This window comes from Dasypus novemcinctus, chromosome 13 (assembly GCF_030445035.2).
Source record: "Dasypus novemcinctus isolate mDasNov1 chromosome 13, mDasNov1.1.hap2, whole genome shotgun sequence".
NCBI lineage: Eukaryota > Metazoa > Chordata > Mammalia > Cingulata > Dasypodidae > Dasypus > Dasypus novemcinctus.
In genome coordinates, this window is record NC_080685.1 from 26226299 (window position 1) to 26248993 (window position 22695).

At 57.6% G+C, this 22695-nt stretch overlaps 1 protein-coding gene across 2 annotated transcripts; it reads right to left on the reverse strand.

Moving 5' to 3' along the window:
* Positions 1-463: 463 nt before the first annotated feature.
* Positions 464-22314, reverse strand: RORC (RAR related orphan receptor C). Of its 2 annotated transcripts, none has more exons than XM_012522645.4 (11): positions 22159-22314; positions 20101-20130; positions 9340-9425; positions 8890-9031; positions 7208-7720; positions 6858-6979; positions 5812-5944; positions 5601-5672; positions 5272-5382; positions 4081-4190; positions 464-1127 (listed from the first exon to the last, which is right to left on the reverse strand). In XM_012522645.4, exons 1-11 carry the CDS (start codon positions 22196-22198, stop codon positions 966-968), a joined length of 1521 nt encoding a protein of 506 aa, XP_012378099.1. In that variant the 5' UTR covers positions 22199-22314; the 3' UTR covers positions 464-965. The 2 variants fall into 2 exon arrangements, with proteins under 2 accessions (XP_012378099.1, XP_004451816.1); XM_004451759.5 differs by having other exon boundaries at positions 5565-5672; positions 22159-22311.
* Positions 22315-22695: the final 381 nt, after the last annotated feature.

Genomic DNA, 22695 nt, shown 5'->3' on the forward strand with positions numbered 1-22695 from the left:
CGACAGAAATGTCCCCCTCAGGCTTGGGGCTCTTCCCTGAGACCACGAAGCCCCCTGCCGTGTGACCCCAAGGATGAGCGCAATTGTGCCAGATGACCTGTCTTCAGAATTGCGTAATTGCAGGTTGAGTCTGTGAGTCTGTGTTTCACCTATATGGGACGTGTGTCTCTGATCAGATTTGGGCTAATTCCTAAAGTCTGTTTTTAAAGTGCACATTAGAGGCGTGAATTCTAACTCTCCTTTTTTATGTCTGTGACGCTCTTGGCCTTCGTTGTACCCTAATCCCACCCACAACCCTGTAAGTCAATCTTCCTCCCTTACCCCTTACCCTCCATCCTGTCCTTACCCTCCATGTATCCAGTTTTTGTTGTTGTGTTTTTGTTTTTTTTAAGACCCTGAGAAAAGGGCAGGGTACCCAACCACTTCTTTGCTGAGCTGGGAGAAAGAGGGAAAGCAGAAAATCTAAAGATCCAGATTCACGTTATATACAGGTCCTTCCAGGCTCCAGTTGCCTGTCTCTGAGCTTGATCTGTCTCCCCCAGCCGAAGCCCACAGGGAGGTGCAGTGAGGTATTTCAAAGGCCTATTCTTAGCTTCAGAGCCCAGAGTCGAGAGTTCCATTTATCCAGAGCACCTTGGATTCCCCCATGTTGTCCTGAGGATACCTTGGTCCTCCTAGAGGTTCTTATATCCCTCCCCCGGCCTCCCAGAAGCTGGCGGTAAAGGGGTATGGGAAATGAGAACAGAGCCGAGGCTGGAGGTTTCCTCTATCCCCACCCTTTGACGATTGTCCCTCTGCCAGGCAAGCCTGTGGGCAGAAAATCAGTCTCAGCACTTGCTCACTCCCAAAGAACATGTGGGGACCACCTTCCAGAGGACATGGGAAAGGAAAAGGCTGAGGGTAGAAGAGGATCCAGGGAGGCAGGCCAGCGGGCTCGAGGGAAGGAAAGGACTCCCTCCTCCAGGTCACTTGGACAGCCCCTCGGGTGGCTCAATTTCAGTGCTGAAGAGTTCCTTGTAGAGTGGGGGGAAAGCAGCTTGAACCACGATGGGGTGGAGGTGCTGGAAGGTTTGCAGCTTTTCCACGTGCTGGCTACACAGGCTCCGAAGCTTCCCCTTGGGTGGCAGCTGGAGGTGGGTTAATGGGGAAGGGAGGGACAAGTCAGTACTTCGGGCCAAGCCACCACCTCTCTCCCCAGAGCAAAGAGGTCCTGTCCTCCTTCCTGGGCTTGAATCACCCTCCTTGCTTTTCCCCGAGTGCTTGGCACTTTTGGAACAACCAGATCCCATTGGTAGGAATTTGTATGTGTTCAGGAAACTGGAAGCAAGTGAGAGCTGATGGGGGCCAGGTGCAAGTTTTCTGAGTGATATCCCCAAGTCTTGTTCTTGCTACTCCATAAATGAACCCTGTTAAAGACTCTCTGACACATACTTTGTACTCTCATAATAGTGAACTTCTGTACCTCTCTGTGTCATGTGCCATCATGTGCACTTTTGTTCACACAGCTTCCCTTACCTGTGCCCTTCCGACTCTTCTTTGCTTGACTAACTCTTACACGCCTTCAAGTGTCACGTCCTCTGGGAACCTTTCCTTGACTATCCCCAGTCTGGATGAAGGGCCCTTCTTTTGGGTTTCCCTCTGTGTAGCACTTACCACATTGTAGTAAAGTGATCCAACCTGCCTGCCTTCTCACCCTAGATTTCAGCTCTGTAGGTAGGGTCTCTCTGTGTCTCTGAATCCCCTGTACCTATCATAATACCTGGCACACGGCAACTGCTCAATAAGTCTTTGAACTAAACAGAATTCCCAAGCAGGTATCCAACATTGATAGCAGTAAACCAATCCTGCTGACACTCAGCCAGAGCGGGGATGGACAAGGAGCAGAGACCGATGTGGAGGCAGGCAGGGACACCTCACTGGAGAAAGGCTGAGAAAACCAGTTCTCTCCTGCAGTTTCCCACATAAGCAAACAAGGCTTAAAAATAACTCTCTCACCAACTACCAGCCACCCCCCCCCCCCACTGGTTTAGCTTCCTAGGAGAGGGGCAGTCAGAGGAGTACAGAGAATACGCAGCCTGAAGATACCTTGATATCTCTCGAACATGCTCTCTTTTCATGCCATGGCTTTGTTTTGCGTTTGCCTGGGCTATTGCAGTAGTTTCTTTCATGTACTCATTCATTCAACAAACAGTTATTTAAACAACAACAATAACAGCAGCAGCAAAACCAAATAGTTATTGAGAATTTACTCTGAGCCAAGCCCTGCGATAGGCTCTGATGGTACCTCAGTGAATAAAATAAAATCTCTACCTTTATTAGATTTATACTCTAGTGAGGGAGCCAGAAAATAAACAAATATATATGTCATATAATAAGTTCTATAAAGAAAATAAAGCAAGCAGAGGAGTGGAGGGTATTTTATTGTGGAATGGAAAGAAAGACCTCTCCTGAATGAAGTGGTGGAGCAAGCCTTTGGAAAACTTGGGGGAGAAGGTACTGGCAGTTGGAACAGCAGGCACAAAAGCCCTGGGGTAGGACTGGGCTGGATGTGCAAAAGGAATAACAAAGAAGCCAAGGTAGCTGGAATGGGTGGTTGAGGGTGCAGTGGAAGGAGAGCAGATAAGAAAAGATGGCTTTTGGCCATGACACAGATTCTAGATGTGATTCTAAACATGATAGGCAGGTATAAGAGAGTTGAGAACAAAAGGGCGACATGATGTGATTGACCCTTTTTAACGGGGTCATCTTGGATGCTGAGCAGATGCCCCGTGACCACTGCAGCCCAGACAAGGGTGGAGCAGGGATCCAATTAGGAGGCCAAATCAGGAGAGCTGATAGCAGCTGGACTAGGTGGTAACTGTGAGGGATGGGATGATGTTTTAAAGGCGAAGATCACCAGGTTTGCTTTCTCACAGCTCTTTGTTTTTTGTCTCTCCTCCTAATCAATCCTACAAGACTTGAAATTCTTCAGGAAAGAGATTGTTGTTTAAGTCATTTCTGTGTTCTCAGCACCGAGCACTCTACCTGGCACATAGCAAGTGCTCTATAAAGATTGCTCGAATGAGTTATATACAGAAATCGTTTTATTCCAAAATAAGTTGCCTAAATAATGCCTCTGATTATCTCATGCCTGTGGCATTTGGGGCTCCACATTGCCTAGAACTAAAGCCGTGACTCTTTAACATGTCATTGAAAGTCTTCTTTGGTTAGTCCCTGATCTGATTTCCAAGTTATCTTCTGACCCCTTCAGTCTATCCCAGCTCCTGATCCTACACTTTGGTCAAAATGTACCACGAGCTGGTCTCCATGTATTCACTATGTTCCCTCATTATTTTTGCTCATATTGTTCCCTACCCTGAATGCCTGTCCATCCCCATGAATGCCTATGAAAATCTTTCATGACCTATGCCCACCTTTTCTTGGAAGCACTTATGATTCACTCCTTTTTATTTTTATGTGTGTTCCAAGCTCACAACATTTTCAGAATATTTTATTATAGTAATATAAGGGTGGGGAGCACAGGGATACAGTAGAAAAAGCACTGGGATTAAATCTCATATTTATCATTTACCAATTGTGCAAACTTGGACAAGTCACTTAAGTCTCCTTATTGGCTTCAGGGAGATTTCAACACATGTCCTATTGATTGTGCTGCCATGAGGATGACAGAAATGTCTGTGAAAGTACTTTATTAATTGCATTATTATGATACCACATATCGTATTCTACTCTATATTAGAGTTAGGGCTCATGAATCTCTTCATATCAGATTATAAGGTCTCGGTGGGGGCTAGGACCACATCCGTGTATCTCTCCCCAATGCCTTCTACAAGCAGGTGCTGGGTAAGTGCAGGCTATATCAAACTGAATTGTCCCCTGGCCGTCCCTCCCAATTCTAGGCTCTCTACCACCCATCTTTAATCACATGCAATGTCCACTCTCTCCCGTAGTTCCCACTGCTGCTGCAAGCTCACTAACACAGTATGGCCCCCTCTGTGCTCAGACCCTGCCCCTCACAAGCCTTGACGCCACAGATGTGGCACTGGGCCTGACCTCCTCTACCCCGGGGACTGTTCCTACCTTTGCCAGGATGCCTTGGCGGTGAGTCTTGCAGAGATGATGATGAAATGCCAGCTCCAAATTGTACTGCAGCTGTTCTACTTTCCTCTTATCTTGGAGCCCTGGCCGGTCTGAAGGAGGGGTTGAGACCATAGTGGGAACAAGAAAGAACATGGATATTAATTTCTACCAGAGGGTGCATCGGTCGGGGCATCTGTGCTGGGAAGAGGCCTTCTCAGCAGAGGATTTTTGTGTCTTGCGTTTGATAATGGTAAGCTCTGGGACCTTGGACTTGGCTGACAGTCTATAAGGAAAACTGGGGTGAAAGTTTCCAACCTCCCAACTCCAAGCTACCCTCTCCCTGGTTCCCTAATGTTTTACACAGCCCTTTCAACGCCAGGACCCCAGATAGGCAGTGGCCTCGGTGAAGCTCCAGCCCGCACCTGCGCTCCCAGGCCAGCCCCAGGGCCTGGCCTCCGCAGCAGTCTGTGGCTAGCTTCAACACACAACCCACCTTTTGCCCTGGCTCCATAAAATAGTCAACAGCCATCCTCTCTTCCAGTTTCACAACTCCTTTCTGCTCTTAAGCTGATCTTTTAAGTTTTTGTTTCCGGTTCAAGGGGCACATTTAGCTCTCTACTCACTGGCAGAGCCAAAAGATTGATAACCTTGATCTTTGTAGTCAGGTTACAGCTCCCCCCACCTCCCCACTCTTCTCCTAGAATACTTTGCGTTCAGCTGGCCCAGCACAGCCCATTCCGTTCCAGTGGCGTGGATACCCAGAGTCGTGCCATTAGAGGCCGAGGGTCTCAACAGCGCACATACAGTTGAGGTTCTTAACCTCGGCAGGCCATCGCAGTCACCTGGGGAGGCTCTCAAAAGTCCTGATGCTCAGGCTGCACCCCAAATCAATTATACTGGAATCTCTTGGAGCAGGACTCAGGCATCAGTGTGTTTTTAAAGCTCCCCAGGGATTTCAGTGTGCTACCACAGTGGACTCACTGACACAGAGTAACAGACTAATTTCTAACAGGGAGGTGGCTCACTTCCTCTCAACCTCACTTCTCCCCACTTCTACCCTCCCCCCACTTTGTGCTGTTCTTTTCTGTCTCAGCAATTCCCTAGATTTAACCACATCCTAAGGTCCAGGCTCTCCAATATGCGCCCCCTCAGCCACCTGAATGCCCTTTACCCATGCCCAGCGACACTCACTGGCATTGATGAGAACAAGGGCAGTGTAGAGGGCGATCTCGTCCTCAGAAAAGCGCAAGGCACTTAAGGAATGGGAGAAGTCAAAGATGGAGCTGATGAGCTCGCTGCAGCCTGATGGATGGAAATGAGAAGAATGAGCCAGGTGGGGGAGGCCAGGACGCCCGAGGACACCCACCCTGTAGGGGCCTGGAGCCACCGCAGCAACCTGTCCTGAAGAGAGGGTGCCCTGGGTCACGGAGCTTTGGAGGGGGCTGGCATCAGACTCCTCTCTCTCGTCCCCCCCTGCCCCTCACCCAAGGCTCGGAACAGCTCCACGCCACCGTATTTGCCTTCAAAAAAGACTGTGTGGTTGTCGGCATTGTAGGCCCGGCACATCCTGACCAGCACCACCTCCATGGCTCCTGGGAGGGGGAAGAAGAGGCGGGGGGGGGGGGTCAAGCAGAGCCAGCTCCTTCTCTGCTCCCCGCCTCGGGGTGCCGCCCCCCTCTGCTCGGCCCTGCCCCACACTCCCCCCAGACCTGCCCACCCCTCCCGGGGCACCTGCTTTGAGTAGCACGATCTGGTCATTCTGGCAGAGCTCCATAAAGCCCGAGAGCCTCTTGGCGAACTCCACCACGTACTGAATGGCCTCGGTGAGGCGGTGCGCACAGCGTTCCCACATCTCCCACATCGACTGCAGGGAAGGAGGAGGGTCCCGCTGTTTTCCTCTTTAGGACCCTGTGGCCCTCCCAAGCCCCTGGGAGCTTTAGTTCAGGTAGTGCAGGGGGCAGGTTCTGAACTGCACTGGCATTTTGAGCGTACTCGCAGTGCAAACGCACACTCGGGGATCAATTCCTGTCAGTTGTACTTACTGAGCACCCCCTGGCTGCTGGCACTGACTTAGCTGCTGTGGGGGAATAAAGAAATGTGTGAGCAACAGCTTTGCCCTCCAAACGTTTGCATTCCTGTTGAGATGAATAGGACGTACCCAAAGGTCTCAACAACCTCGAGAGGCAAACGGTAAGTGCCAAATGAGTGGTTTGAGAGCAGAGTCTTGCCAAAAGTGCAATAGAAGAGAAGGCACAAACTTTGGAGCCAGATGGGTCTGAATTTGACTTTGACTCCATCACTTTGTGATCTCGAGTGCGTCTGTTAACCCCTCTGAGCTCAGTTTCCCAGTCCATGAAACTAGGAATAAACACCAACCTCACAGTTTGGTTGTTTTAAGAATTGAGGCTACTTTATATAAAGCATTTAGCACAGTGTGTGGCAGAGAAGGGGTGTTTAAGAACCAGTAGTCAGGATTATGATCGTTGATATTACTGACAGAGGAGGAAGGAGTATCCCCAGGTCAGGGTGGTAGAGGCTGTGGATGAAGGCTGGGTAAAATTTTAATAGGCAGGGGCTAAGGAAAGTGCTCACCCATCATCAGCGAGGGCGTAGACACACACATATACACAGTCACACTTAAAAGCGGGGTAGGTGGGTGCACACATTTGCCGGCAGACCCGCCCTGCCCAGCCCACTTGCTTGTGCCTCAGGTCGCCCTGGACTCTCCCCGGGCTGGGGGGATGGCCTGTCTCCCCAGCACGGCCTCCTGGCCTCACCTTCCTCTGGTACCCGGTCACCTCCTCCCGGGAGAAGACATTGGCGCGCTGCCGCAGCAGGTCCTCCAGCCGCAGCTGACACGTTTCTCGGTAGGACTTACAGACGTTCTGTACCAGGTGCTCTGGGGGCCGAGGAAGAAGGCACAAGCTCGATCTCAGCCAGCTCCTACCCCTGTCCGTATAAGGGGCTCCCCTGCCTAGGCTGCACCTGCTCTGCCTCCTCCCTGGGCCCTTGGCCCAAGACCCCTCAACTCCCTCGGGCTCCCATTGTCACGGGATACCAGCTGAGGCCCCCTCCTGGGAGCCCCTCCCTCTTCTTCACCACCCCCTCGGCCTCCCCAGCCGCTCACCAATCTCCGTCAGGGAGGCATAAGGCACCTCCGGGGTGCTGCGGAAACTGGGGCTGCAGTAGCTGTCCGGGCCCCGTCCCGGTTCCCCAAGCCCAGGATGCCTGGGATCCTCAAAACGAAGTCCGCATCTGTCAAGGGTCAGCTGGCTGCCTGAGCTGCAGCAACTCTCCCTGCCCTCAGCCTTGCCCCGCTCGGGGCTGGGTTCGAGGTGGTAAGAGGCCCTGGTGAGCCCTGCCTTGGCCAAGCTGTTGGAGAACGAGGGCCCAGAGCTTGGCGCTTTCAGGAAACCAGGGGGACAGGCAGAGGCCTCGGGCAAGTCAGGCGAGGAGCCCAGGGGCAGCTGCCCGTCTGGGAGCCCCACGGTGTAGGTGAGGGCATCTGCTCCTTGGGCCCCCGCAGGCGGGGTCTTGGCCGCTTGTTCCCACTGCTGCTGCTGCTGCTGCTGCAGTTGTTTCTGCACTTCTGCGTGCAGGCTGTCCCTCTGCTTCTTGGACATGCGGCCAAACTTGACAGCTGAAAGAGGAGGGCCGGGGATCAGGAGTTTTTGAGGTACGAGAACACGGCAGAGGGCAGGTTCACCTGCCGCTCCCTGAATAGCTGATCCAAGCAGAGCTTCTCTAGCCTCACCTGAGAAGCTCCCTTCAGGGAATTTACACGCAGGACCCTTCCCTGTTTCTGCGTTAGTGTTCTGTCCCCCTCTGCCACTTCCATCTCCTGAGCAAACCCTTCCAAGCTCTACGCCAGCTGCTAACAGCGGCAGAATTCAAGGAAGGAGCCCGGGCTGGGGATGCTGGCCTCGTGGTATTGGCGCCGGGGAGGGGCTGAGTAGGGGGCCTCGCGCGTATCGGGGTCACCTCGCCTGTCGAGGGGGGTCGGAGGAAGAGGAGCGCTGAGAACACAGGTCTCCCTGTGGTCAGGCCTGCAGGCTCCCTGGTGACCTACATACTCACCACAGCCCAACCCAGCCTCCGCGGCTTGTTTCTGAACATCCTCTTCTGCTCTCTCTTTCCTGCCTTTTCGCTCCCCCCGCCACCCCTCCCAGGTGTGGGGGCACAGCCCCTCGCCCCGCCTGCCCCTCTGCACCCCTGCGTGTTTCCTTTCGCTTTGTTATTTTGGGCACTGAAAAGTGCTGACAGACTCCTTCTGGCTCTTCATCACCTCATGCCTCCCCCTGCCTTGCCCTGGGCTCCTCCCGTGGTGGTGCGGGGGGGGGGGGGGGGGGGCAAGGCGGTGGTGGGCGAGGAAGGTGGACCAGCACCTAGGAAGGTGCTCTCAGGCCAGCGCTGGCTCCATTCCCCGCCCTAGCCTTGAGCCTTGGGAAGGAAGATGGCGCTGGGACGAGAGCGATGGAGTAGGAGGGAAAGTTTGGAAACCGATGGGCTCTGGCCCAGGGGCGGGCAGAGTGAGGAGAGTTCATCCCAAGGAAGCAGCAGCTGAGGCCTGGGGCTTGGGGAAAGGAGGCTTGTCCCAGCAGAGCCTAAAGCTGGGGACTCCGAAGAGCTTTGATGGGGTGACCTACCCATCTCCAGGGGGTGGTGGGAGAGAAAAGGGGCGGTCAGAGGAGGAATGGAGAGCAGACCTCAGGAAGAGAGCTTCTGCGGGCCAGTCCCTGTCCAGCGCGGCAGGCCAGGCTGCCCCTCTGGGGACCAGGGAAAGCTTAGGGGGTGCCCGTGTGGCCTCACCGTCTCGAGACATGCCCAGTGCCAGGCATTTCTGCAGGCGGCAGTGCTGGCAGCGGTTCCGGCTAGTGCGGTCGATGGGGCAGTTCTGCTGACGGGTGCAGGAGTAGGCCACGTTACACTGCTGGCTCCGGCGGAAGAAACCCTGGGGAAGGCACGGCTGCTCATCCAGGCCCTGCCCTGCCCTGCCTCGCTCCCGCCAGCTCTGGCTCCAGCTTTTCCAGACCCTACACCCTGTCGGTTTTCTCTCCCCCTACACATAGTGTGATTGCAGTTTGTCCTTCGCAGTGACTTCCCCAGCTTTGTGCAGGGTCCCCCAGGTAGGACGCCAGCTCCGGCAGCTCCCTCACTGCCTCCGGAGAACAGCCCTGGAGTCAGAACGAAGGCCACCAGGTCCCTTCTCCTCCGACTCTGAAGAGACTGGGCGTGTGCCCGTGCACACCTGCAACTCACCTTGCACCCCTCACAGGTGATAACCCCGTAGTGGATTCCAGACGATTTGTCCCCACAGATTTTGCAAGGGATCACTTCAATTTGTGCTGGAAGAGAGAAAGAGAAGGTCAGCCCGGGAGCCTCTGGTGTGTCCTGCCACCAAGTTCCTGGGCTCTAGGATAAAAGGACGTGGTGCCCCCCACTTCTCCAACTACTCCAACTTGCCGTTTCCTCCTGCCATAGGGAAGGAGAAGTGGAGTGCCAAATGCTGCTCAGTGGAGGGACCGTGGAGACTTTTTTTTTTGGGGGGGGGGAGGGGGAGGGGTGTTGAAGGAGGCAGCCAGGAGGGAGTTGTATCAAGTCTGGGGGCAAAAACAGCAGCTGCAGAGAGGCCACCTGGGCAGCCCTTCAAGTGGAGAAGCCCCAGTTGCCTCCCTCCCGCCTTGGCACACAGGAGTCCTCGCTGCTCACAACACCTGCTTCCCGCCCAAGGGGCTTCCTCTGCGCCCCCTTCCCCCAGAGGGCCCTGCTCCCAGGGGCAGAGTGTGGAGCATGGCAGGAAGATGCCACGCACCACCAGGAAGCAACCGAAGCAAGGCGGGGATGCAGCCGTCCTCCACAGGCAGGGAAGGCTCAGGGAAGGGCTGCACAGAGACGGAGGGCAGGGCATGGGGGCCACTGCAGGGCTCCAGGGGTGGGAGAAGCGGCGGGAAGCGGAGCCTGGGAGAATGGCGCTCCACAGCCCTGCGCCTGCTGGTACCTGGGAGCCGAGGAGGAGAACCCAACGGGGCTCCCAGAGGGGTGGCTCTGGGTTTATGCTCACGTGCGAATGAGCTCAGCTGCATCCGTCCGCAAGAGCACAGATCGCGACTGTGAAAACTGGCTGGGACTAGACACCACCCTGTCAATCTCCTTCTGTATTTTACCGATGAAGAAACAGGCCAGAGGAGCAAAGGCCTTGGGCCCAGGTTCACACAGCTGGCCTGCCCCAGGGCTGGAGCTACATCCCGGTTATTCCCCTGAGCTTCCCAGTGTGCTGCTCTGTGGACATGGCTTTTGGGCGCACATATCAGTGGGCATTTTTGAAATTGCGCTGATTTTGTGTGCATACGCACGCACAGGTGAAAGGCACTTGAGCTTTATCAGCCAATGGGTGTACCTGCTTGAGCCAGCGCACACTCAGGCCTATTTGTGTTTGCTCCCTGGGCACCAGGAGCCCCGTGTTCTCTCTCCCATGGGCATGTGGTGACGCGTGCATGCCCCTTCTGCCTTCACCATGGCTTGCTGCTGGCCCCAGGGTCCTCTCCCCTCCTTGGTCCTGACCCTTTCAGGGCCCGCTGCTCTCTGCTGAGTTTAGAGGCCAGGGGGAGGCCTTCCCCCAGCCCATCTTTGCAGGGGAGCTGGGCAAAGCTCGAGGTCCCTGGCTACTGTGGCTGTTTTCAGCCTCCTCCCTCTGAGTGGAGAAGGCCTGAGGTGGAGCAGATGGAAAAAGTGACCCCAGCCCTTCCTCGTAGCTCACTTGTCTCCTACCCTGAGGGTCAGAAGTAGTAGCTCCCTCCCAGCAGGGTGAATCCACATTCCTTGAGCTCCCTTCCAGCCAGGGACCCACCACTCCCCAAACATTGTGTTCTTCATCCTCAAATTGTCCCTCAGGTCCAGGCTGGCCTGGAAGCAGCTGCCTCCTTGTGGGGACAGGCTCACACCTTAGAACTCTCCTCACTCACACTTGCTCTACAGAGGTCATCGGGGAGCAGACACAAGGGAACTTTTCAGATTCTTTCCAATAAATGAAGAGCAGGTTTTAATGCAGGGAAGGGAAGAGAGGAGGAGAAGCAAACCGAATATGTGGAAGAGAGGTGGAACATAGGCAGGGGTGGGGCACCTGCTCCTCCAGTCACTTAAACTCTCTAGGTCTGGTTCTCTCATTAGTAAAATTGGGATAAAAGCCCTATCACCTGTGCGTGGGGTGATGGTAGGTGGTACAACGTGATTAAACGATGTCACCCGTGGTGAGCGTTGGGTAAGTGGTCAGGTACCACGCGTGCTGGTCATTCCTGAGCCACCAGAGCCAGTGGGCGTGGAGACAAGAGCCAAGCCCTGGGCCTGTAATTCTGCTCTTGCCGGTCCCCAATGCCTTCCCCCTTGAACACTGTGGTATCTCTCTCCTCAGCGGCCCTAGGCCCAGAGAGGGGAGAAAACCAGCATGGGTCACCCAAAAAAGCAAGCGGGTGGGAGATTAGGCCAAGCCACAGTGGGAACTTAGGCTCCCAGCCCAGCAGTAACCACAGGCCTCCCTGCCTCTTCCCTTCTCCAGGAGCCACATCCGTGTGCGTGTGTGTGCTGACCACACGGGTGGCCCCAGACACATCTCCCTGCCCCTCGCCTGACCCACCACTCGCCCAGGCCCTAGGAAACTTTCAACAGGGTCACCGAGATCCTGCCCTTCGCATGGGAAGGTGTGGCCAGCCGGGGACCCCCTTCACAGAGATGGCGTTTGGGGGATGCGAGAGCCTTGGACCCCAGCCACCCCTCCTCCCCCATCCTCCCCCACTGTCGCACACAGTGAGACAGACACAGAGACTCCGAGCCAGAGTGTCAGACCTTCTAGCCTCTCTGAGAGAGAGACCAAGGGGTTCAGGGCCTGGGAGGAAACAGAGGCACAGACCCAGAGACGGAGAGAGAGCCGCAGCAACCCAGACAAGCCCAGGCTCGTGCCCGACCCGCCCCCCTCCACGCCGTCCCCCTCCACGCCAGCAGGCCCCGCTTATCCTGCTCCTCCCCCGTTCCCCTGCCACCTGTACCCTCTTCAGTGCCATCTACCCAAAACCTCAAAGAGAAAGTACTGGTGGGTGAGAGTGTGTGCCTTGTGGAGGAGGGGATGGGAGCCAAGGAGAGGAAGGAGAGTGGTAGAGGAGGTGGTGGGGGAATGGGAGCTGAAAAACACCTTGGATAACTCACCTTCAAAACCCAGCCCTGGGAGCCACCACCCGAAGCTGCAGGTGATGGGAACCCAGATTGGGGAGGGGGAGCTGAGTAATCACAGGATTACTCAAACTGTGGCCTGGGAGCCTGGCCTGCCAGGAACTTACCGTCTACGGGCCTGACAGTGCCAGGAACTGGAGCCAGCCAAAGGTCAGGAACCCCGAGGCCAGCCCCTGCCGTGCTTGACTCCCACAGCGGCCCCAGCTCTGCCCGCAACCTCACCAGCTTCCTTGTGTCTTACCTGCAGCCCTCCCGCTGTAGCTCTCTCTCCAGACCCTTAGAATACTTTCCCCATCAAAGGAAAACTCTCCAATCCCACACACTCCCAAAGGAGCGAGACAGCGTGCACTAGCTCCTTACACCATCTGGGGACTGGATGGCTCTATTCGGTTTCATTTCAAACAACTGTGAAAAGGCAGATCCTGATTCTGTGCGTCTAAGGTGGGGCTATTTTTTTCATTTTTTTCGCTTTATTTTAACAAGCACCGGGCCCTCCGCATCCGTGTTGAGAATCAAGAACTCTTAGTCCTCCTTCCTGCTTTTGGGCCAGACGGCTCTTTTCTGGGGGGTGGGGTGGGGTGAGTGATCTGTCCCCCGAGCTTATTCTTGTATCTTCCCCCCCATCCAGCCTGACCTCTAAAACTTCATTCTGATACAGCACTGGGAAAAGAGAATGCCTCATTTCTGGATTGCTTCGCTTGACTCCGGGCATGAGGGATCCCCAGGGAGTAACCTGTAGACCCCCCTACATGGAGAAATACGGTAGAGCCCAAGCCATTCCTCCTCCTCAGCCTCCCACCTGCTCTAATCTCATCCAGCTCACAGCTGTGAGATGCATTGATAGTGCTTTGTGAAAGCAGCCCTGCGCCAGGCCCCCTGCCACCTTAGGAAGCCAACCCTGGGCCCTGTCCAGGTGCCCTATGCCACAGAGAGGAAGTGGTAGGAGCAGAGGAGGGGCTGCAACCTCGAGGGCCTGCTCCCCTCCAACCCCAGAAGCACCCTGGTGGAGAACGGATTCAGGCGGAGGATCCCTGGGGTCCTCCTGGCCTCCCAGCACCCTCTCAGTCTGGAGCTGGGTGGGTCTCTCCCCCTCCTCTCCAAAGGCCATTGATTAAGGAAGGATAATAATAATGATAGCCGTAAGTACTGACTGGGTTCTTATTCTGTGCCAGGCACTTTCCGTAGTGTCATTTAATGATCCCAACAACCCTATGAAGGAGGTACGGCTAGGATTGTCCCCATTTTACAGATGAGGAAACTGCGGCCTAGAGAGAATAGTGGCTTGACTAAGCTTCCCCAGCCAGAAGAGATGTGTGACTAAAGCCGGTGCCCTCAACCGCTAAGCTGTATACCCTAAAAGATGAGATGCCTAACCGCACCGAGGAGAATGAGCTGGGGGGCAGGGGCAAGGGAGAAAGGATGAAGTGAGGGGGGTGGGCTAGGAACAGAATTCAGGGGGGACCCATGGGACTAAAGGCAGGCCTCATGCCCAGCGTCACCACCCAGGCACTTATTACTTCCTCCGTCCCAGCTCCTCCTTTGTGTTCCCTGCGTCCTTCTGCCTTCACCGGTTTCTCAAGGGCAGGCTTCGAAAGCCAAGGTGCAACAACTCGACTCCTCCATCCCCAACAGAGCTTCTGACTGCCAGAAGAACACAGCTCCTTCAGGGCGGGGACTGGGTTTCATACACCTTGGTAGGCCTCTCTTTGTAGGAATGAATGAATGAATGAGGAAATGCACCTCTTTTCTTAGCTTAGGCCCCTCTACTTCCCAAAGCCAAAACTCTCAGTCTCTCTCACCACTGAGACCACAGCTCGGTCCAAGGGTCCCCTGTGTACCCAAACCTGCCACCAGTCTCCCTCCCCTCTCAGGTCTCAGTTCCCCCAGCTTCTGCAAAGCTGGAAACCAAGGTGGTGGGTGCTGCGCCACAGGGGAGCAGGAGAGGGAGGACAGGGTGGGAGCTGGGAGGGAGGGGGTTCTACTCGGTGAATCTGAGCCCCAGACCAGGACCCTTCCCCCAGCCCGTGGCGAGAATTTTCTGCTGATACACCCAGATCCCAGGGCTGAGAAAGTAGTGAAGCTAAAACTCAGGTGGGCGAGGGAGAGTGGGGTTTTGAAAAGCCACGAGAGACAGCCACCCGAAACCCCCTCCTGGTGCCCCCGCCACCCCCGCAGTCTGGGACAGGAGAAAGGAGGAGAAGCAAAAGAATCGCAGGTGAAAACAACCAGGGAGTGGGGGAGGGGATGAATCACCCGCGGAAGCTTTGAGAAGTGGGGGCCCGGGCGCCCCCACCAGCGGCCTTCCCTACCTCCAGGGTCTCAGCTCCCCCTTTCCGGGGCATCTTTGGCTTCAGAAGGCCAGCCGGCCCAGAAAGACCTTGCCTCTGGCCTTGAGGCACCTTTCCCCAAACAGACATCTCCATCTGTTCTGAGCCCCAGAGCCCCAGGGAAAGAGCTCCGTTGCAGCAGCAGAAATGGAGGTTAGACCTTAGGAGGGACGAGCCCTTGGGGATAAGAGCAGGACCCCAGGGCTGCCTCGCTTGGAGAGAACGTAGCATGGGAAAGTCCTTGTTCCTGGTGATCCGAGTTAGGACCTCAGAGGCAGGAGAGGGGTGGCAAAACCAAGTCAAATAGTTTCACTGTGGGGGGACTCTCCAACTCTTAGCTCCTTGGATTTGGGATTCAGCTAGGAAAGGGAAGAAAGGAAAAGGGGAAGGCGTAGGAGTGGGGCAAGGAAGAGGGAATCCTTTCTCAAGTCCTGAGAGCCCTGGGCTCTGGCAGCCTGGGCACCTGGGCTTCTCTGACTGGCCGCCTGCTCGAGAAAGCACAGGGCCCAGCAAGTCAGGTATGTGACAGGCGCCCCTTGTCCCCCATCCCACTCCATCCTGGTCAACGGGGGGGAGGGGGGAACGGACGGACGACTATTGGCTCCACACTGGCCGAGCCCCTCAGGGGAGATGACCGGGCCACCCTCCCTCGGGCTGGCTGGGCGTTCTCTTTGGCTAATGGTCATTTCCTCGCTATTGGACAGCAGCGGGTCACCAGGGCAGGGAGCCCATGCCATCTCCTCGTCAGGACTCCATGGAGTGCTTCCCGCTCGTCGCTCTCCTAGACCCCCCAGTGACCCCGCGACTCCCCTTTGCCGTCAGTCTCCTCTTCTCTCCTTTCTCCCTATGCCTGCGTGCCTTTCCATTTCCTGCCCTCCCGTGCTGTCTCTGGGGGCGTCGTGCCTCAATGCTTTTCGCTCTCCTGGTATTGCTCCGGTTATCCTCTCTCTGGATATTGCTGGACATCCCACGTGTTTCGTAAATCCTTCTGTCCTTTGCGTTTGGCCTGTGTCTATTTCTTGATCTGGTTTTCGGGTGTGTCGAAGTCCAGCCATGGTTGGAGGGGTAGTGGCTCGTGGCCAGCTCTCACCAGGGGGAGTGAGTCGTAACATGGGGCTATGAGACACCCAGAGGTGTCCAAGTGACAAGGACCAGTGCCACCGAGTTCTAGACTGGAGGAGACCCTTCTCCTGCCTACCAGTCGGGGTGAGCGCTGGGGGCTCTAGCAGAGCTGCCCGAGCTAGCCTCTCCCTCAGCCGGGGCTGGGGACTCCTGCCCTCCTGCCAGGCTCTCCCGCCCACCCACTCGGCATCCCAGGGTCCATCCACTGATCTGGGGCCGCTTCTGGGAAGCCCAGTCTGCCAGGCTTTGCTGCCAATGAGAGAAGCTAGAAAGGAAACCCAAGTGCCAAGGGGCTCTTGTCCCTCTGGAATTTTTGGCTCTTCTCCCCCTCCCCTTTTCCGGCAGGCTCTCACACCTGCACCAGCTCTCACACCTGCACCAGCTCTCACACCTGTGGTCTCTGTCCGCTCCTCCTCTTTCTCCTAGGCCTGCTCCCCCCACCCTCCCACTGCCATCTGGGGATCCTAACTCAGGGACCAGTGCTCTCCCCGTGCTCCTGGGCCCTGGGAACTGGAAGCTGCTCCACAGTGGGTTTTGTTGCTGTTTTGTTTTTAAACTCAGATCCCTTGTTTCGCAGACCAGGCGACCAGGGCCCAGGGACGTGCCCAGGGCCACAGGGCCAGGCAGCCGCCAAGGTGGCCCCAGAAGCGGGTCTTTTGACTCGCAGTCCACGGGCCTTTCCAGGACCGAGCTAGCCTCCCTTCTGTGGCTTGTGGGACGACCTGAGGCTGAGGGCTGGGCTGCCTCAGGCCTCAGGCCACAGGTCCACGGGGTTTCCCTTTTCCTCCTCAGCCCTGTGATCTGAAAGCGTCCTCTGGTTTCCTTTCCGAGTACCGGGCTGACTGCCTGGCCCACCCCAGCCCTGTGGAAGGTACACAGACCCTAGACATCTGCCCACCAGCTGTTGCCCCCCAGCTGCGAGCCAGGCAGGGGGCAAGGCCGAAGGCTTCCTGCTCCCAGTTCCACTGCCTCCATCCTCCCATCAAACGGGCGATGAACGTGGGGGGCCACACGCGCGCGCACTCACACACCCTCGCACGTGGTACCCTGGCTGGCTTCCACTTGGTCCTCTCTGTCTCCCGCCCGGAGGCTGACCCCTCGGCCTGCTGACCTCGCTTTCCTCTGCCTGTGCTGCTGCTTCAGGGCACAGTGTCGCCCCAATCACAGGCAGGTTGGAGTCACGGAGGCAAACACCACACTCGGTGCTAGGAGACCAAGTTCAGGCCACCCCTTAATTACCAGCTTCCATCCACTACCAGCTGTGGAACCGTGGGCAAAGCACTCGGCCCCCCTGCATCTGTCTGTGTGTCAAACGGGGGGCTGGATACCTCAGATGCCCTCGGAGAGCCTCTCCACCACTCCTGGCAGGGGCCCCTCAGCATTTCTTCCCCCTTGCTGCTCTCAGGGAACTGCTTGGGGAGTGAGCGAGGCTCCCCAACGACTCCACCCATCTCCCTGACAGATTTTGACCTTGACCCAGACACAGGGACCAGGAAGGAGCACTCAGCTTTCCTCACACTGTTCCCAGGCCCCTCCTTCCCCGCTCACTCTTTCCAGAGGGCTCAGGGATTCAGCATCCAGGACCGCTCCAGTGCCCCATTCACTTACTTCTCATGACTGAACCGTTGGCCTGGCCAGCCTTGGCCACCTGTCCTCAGCCGGGGTGGTGCAGGGATGGGGGACACGGCCCTGTCAGCGACGCCTCAGCCCGCGGCTCTGCACCCCGCTCTCCCCCCAGTGCTCTGGGCAGGGGGGTTTAAGCTCCGCACCGCACAGGTGGCCCAGGGACAGCCCCCCCCAACTCCGCCCCCCTGGGGTGCAGCGGGTAAGACGACAGGCGCCCCACGTGGCCAATCTGGGCCTGGGGCAGGGGTGGGGGTTGGGGGAGGGTGTGAGGGGCGGGGCAGCCAATAGCAGGGGGCGTTGGAAAATTCCAAAACCACATGTGACAGCCACACGCGGTAAAGGCTGTTTCCACCCATCAGGGTAGTTCTGGCTGGGGAGCCAGAATGGAGCGCGCAAGAACTGAGGGTTAGGTACCTACTGTCTCCCCTGCTGAGGAGCCCCTGAGCCTACCCTTCCTTGCCAGATGACTACAAGGGGCAGGGATGTGTCCAGAGGTAAGTCACAAGATGTTTGCGCTGGGAGATGCCGGTGCCACTTGATGAGACCCCCGTGATCTGCCAACAGCCTGCATGGGCGGCTGCCCCCCACCCACCATGCTCACCTTCCCTCCCTACAAACATGATTTATGTCCTGATCAAGGGAAGAAATGATAATAATAGTAGTAGTAATCATCATCAGGCAAGTGCCCACCATCGGCAGGGAAGTTTCCTGAGGAGCACACTTGTTGAAACTGGAATGCAGATGATAATCATAAATAATAATAATAATAGTGGTATTATGTGCCCAAAATGGTTTAACATGTTTTCCATAGGTTAATTCTCACAAAATAATTCAGTGAGGTAGGTACCGTGGTCCCATTTCAAAGATGAGGAAAGCAAGACAGAGAGGTTATGTAACTTGCCCAAGATCACAGAGCTAATAAGTGGCGGTGTCAGGAGTCAAGGCCAGGCAATTTGGCCCCAGATCCCACCCGAGGGATGGGAAGGTTTCTCTGGCTCAAGCCTGCTCTTGAGGGTGTCTCCGCCTGGGGGGTCTCCTGGCATGTGGGTCCCTCTATCGGCCAGGCTCGTGGCCGGAGGGCCTCGGGGGCAGTTTCAGTGGCTCTTCAGCCTCACATTTGTTCTGAAGGGTCTCTCAGCCTTAGGGGCTTCACGCAGGGCCCCCAGTATGGACTGCCTCTTGGTCTGGGGGTTCCCTCTAAGGTTTCTCATCTCAGACACCTCCTGGGATTGTCTCCATTTGGGGGTCATGAATCTCCTGGGTTCTCTGGGCCCACCCCCCTCGAAGGTCTCTGGGCTTGCCAGGGCTCTAGCAGCTCCTCAGCGCGGCTTAGGCCTTTCTGGCTGGACACTCATGGGGTGTGGGGCGGGGGGCGGGGTGGAGGCTGAGGGCCAATGGACGGAGAAGGGGATAAGGGGGTGTGGTCCTGCCAAGGTCCCTGTGGTAAGGGGCTAAGGGTAGGAATGGGGTTAGCCTCTCCCAGTTCCAGCTGCTCCAAAAGTCCCCCTTCTCCCCCCACCCACATACGGTCCCGACGCCCCTCCGCCAGCGCATCGGCGTCACTCCCTGACCCGCTTTCCTCCCAGGGCCCTGCTCAGCATTTCCGTGGGGCCCTGTGGCTAGGGGCAGGCGAGGCACTGATCAGGATTGTGCTGAGCCAAGCAACCCCCCATTCAGGAGGATGGAGTGTCCTGAAGCACCCCGCCCCGGCCCCTGCCCTGAGATCTCCCTGCTTGGAACAGGAGGGAGACTCAAGGCAATTGTGGCAGTGGGAAGGATGGCAGTGAGCGCTCAGGAAGAAATGGCAGGCGCTCAGGAAGAAATCCCAGGGACCACCATGGAGAAAGGCAGGTGGCTTCTCCCACTCCAGAGCAGCTCTCATCAACTCAGGGATCCACGGTTACGGGAGCCTTGCCCGGGGAGCCCACGGCTGGAGCTGATGAGATGTACACCTTGGGAATGAGGGGGAGTGGGTGCCTTTTCTGGGGGAGCAGCCTCTCCTGCAAACTAGGAGGGTAGATCTGATGTGCTGAGAGGTCCCTAGGGAAGATATGTACTCACTAATAACCTTTGGGAAGTCCTTCCTGAGCTCTAGGCTGCTTCTCACATGCTGCAGCCTCAGGCTTGCAGGACCCCAGGACACAGCGTTCCTGTCCATTCTGTTGCCCACAGACACAAAGTCTGTCTTGCTCTCTGGCCCTGCACAGTCTGGATCCAGGCTTGCTCGCATCTCCGGGTGCACTGAACGCCGAGCCGGCTCTGCTGCCACAAAGCCTGGCTCCCTGGCCTCCCATAGCCCGGCTGAGTTCCGGAGGCCACCCTGTCTCCACGAGCTCCTTCTGTCCCCCTTCCCCTCAGCAGTCTGCCCCCAATCCCTCTCCCAGTTCCAGCGCCTCTGTCCAGCAGCTCCACGGCTCGCGGTTTCCTTTGTTCTCGCCTAGTTTTTTTTCACGACGTTCCTCCCTCCATCACTGTGCGGGCTCCGCTCTTATCTCCTCCCATTGCCCTTATCTTGTGGTTCTTCATCCCCTCCCCCGCCTTCCTGGTCTCGCCTTCGCTCCAGTTTTCCTAGGCTCCGCCTCCCCCCGGGCCCCCGCCCCAGCCGGTCTCCTCCATCTCTGTCCAGCTCTGCACCTCTTTCCCGCGAACCTCCCTGAGCCCTTAGCGAGTCCTCCACCATCTCTGCACACCCAGCGCCAGTTCCGGCCCGCGAGCCCCCACTCACAGGTGTGCGTCTTCTTCGCAGCCAACAGCTCTGTAAAGAGAGGAGAGAGGGTCAGAGTCAAAGGTCAAAGATCACGGGGGTGGGGCCCAGAGCCGCTCCCCCAGCCGCCGTCCCCACCCCCATCCCGTTCCTGCCCGGGAGAGCCTGGCGTCTGCGGGGAGGTGGCCACCCTCTGCCGCACGCTCTCTCCTTCGTCCTCTGCCCTTCAGCCACCCTGGCCCCGCTGCCTCCGGGACTCCCACAGCCTGGTCCTTCTGCCTGGAACACGCATCCCTCCCGCACCCCTTAATCCGGGCAACGTCCCTTCTTCCCTCGGGTCTCAGATTCTCTGTCTCTTCCTTGGGGACCCCTGCCCTCCCCTCCCCTCCGATTACACATTCACTGCTCCCTGCCTTTGATTTCCTGGCACTCACCATGATTGTGTCATTATCTATTCAGCGGGTCTTTCCTGCTAGACTGCAAACTCTGTGAAGGCAGGGACCGTCCCGTGCGCCTTATTCCCGAGCCTTGCCTAGGGCCTGGCGCACGAGAGGTGTCCTGCAGTAAGAGCTAGAGCCCTGCGCGTGTTAAAGCTCTCGGCTGCTTGCCTTTGCCTGGAAGCAGGGTGGGGGGTGGGGGTCCAAAGGTCTGGGGTGGGGAGGAGGATGGTGAGGGGGATTGGAGGAAGAGGAGGGGAGAGGGCACACAAAGGAGGCCTCTGCTTCTGGGTCCGGCTGGAGGCCAGCAGGAGGGGGCACAGGGAAGCTGCCGTGGTGTGGGCAGGGATGCGTGGCCCTCCAGGGGGCGGCGAGGACCAGCGGGGCGGCAGCTGCCCAGGGGACAGCTGAGGGGTCGGTCATTCATACCGTTGGCATTTATTAAAGGCTCTTGGGAAGAAGCGTCCCCTGCCAGGTCTGTCCCTTTCCTCTATCCACACAGCAGTGCCTCACAGAGCGCAGGGCCAGCCTTCGGTCCCAGGAAGCCCTGTAGCTCCCCTAACTTCTGAAGCTGCCCTCCTGTTCTCCCCCCTTTCTGCTCTCCAACCCTGGGCATCTCCCGCCGCCACCACCCCTCTGTCCAGGAGCTGCTCCCCACTGGCAGGCTTCCTGCCAGGGCCGGGGGGCAGGCCAGGGGCTGACGGCTGGGAGCCGGCTGGGCCTGGGTAGGGGAAGGACTGCCCGGGAGGGAGTGGCTCCATCCGGCCCGCCCACCTCCCGCCGAGCCTCCTGGCCCCACCCAGCTTCCTCGCCCAGAGGCTTCTGGCTCTCGGGCCTCCCGAGCGGGGCGGGGTGGGGGGACTCAGCGTCCCTCCCTCGCCCGAGCTGCGGAGAGGAGTTCTTGCTCCACCCGGCGGCCCTGGAGCTTGACAGCTCGGGCGCTCCCCCCCCCACCCCCCCAGCGCTCTCAGCTGACCCAGCCTGTGGCCGTGGGGTCCCGCCCCGAGGAGCCCACTAATGGGGCCGAGGGCCGCCGGACCCCCCATCCCACCCTCAATCTGGCGCCCCCCATTCTCTGCAGAAATGAAACCCCAAGCCCTTGGCTGGTGCCAGGCTAGTGGGCAGGAGCAGCCGGCAGGGCGTGGGCTCCCCTCCCCAAACTGTCACTTCTGAGAGGCAGGTCCGGTTCCTCCATTTCTGAATGAACCCAAGGGGAGAACGGCCCACCCCTCGGCGCCAGCTGAGCTGTGCCCAGGCCGCAGCCCACACTCCGGCCCCTCATCCCGCTCGCTCCACTTCCTTGATTCTGCCCTCTCCTCCCCTCACCCCCCCGCCTCTTCCTTCTTCCCGTCTCCCCCTCTTTTCTCTGGACGTTCCTGTTTCCCCCACTCCTCCTCTATCATTCGCCCGTCTCTTCCCAGCTGCTCCTCCTGTTTCTCCTTCGGCTTCCCTCAGCGCTTGTCCTGTCTCCCCCTCCTGCCTTCCCCTGCTGCGCGACCCCCCCTCGCTCCTCCAGCTCCTGCCCGCCCCCTCCTCCTCACCTCTGCCCCTACCTCCTCTCCTCACTCCTGGCCGTCTCACCGTCTCCTCCCAACCTCCCCGCGGGCCCTTCCACCTGCCTCGGGACCCTCGGGCCTCTTACCCCGCGAGGCTCGGTGGTGTCTCTGTGGGGCCCTGTCCATGGGGCAGCTCCCTGGGTGCCGTCCTGGCTGCCCTGGCTGCCCAGGAGGGCAGGGAGCAGGGCCCAGGGGAGGGGGGGGAGGGGAGGGAGGCAGCACCTGGCCCGGGCGGCAGGCAGGGGAAAGGAGTGGCTGGCAGAGTGTCCTGGTGCCAGGAGGGGACAGGGCTTTGGAGCCTCAAGGGGAAACAGGATACGCGAAGGGGAGGGAACTAGCATTTCTTGATCATCTACTGTGTGCTGGGCCTCTGCCAGGCACTTTGTGTACATCCCTGGTTTCATTCCATCCTCCCAGCATCCACCATGAGGCCAGCCTAATTATTCCAGATTTACCGATAAGCCAAGTGATGCATGGAGATACTGTTCACGACTTGCCCCGAATCGCAAGGATAAGAAGTGGTTGCGCTGCAACCTGAACCTGGGTTTTTGTGACTTCAGAACTGTGTGCTTTCCACCTGGCCAAGAGAGGTGACAGGAACAGGGGAGCCAGGCAGGGGAGGG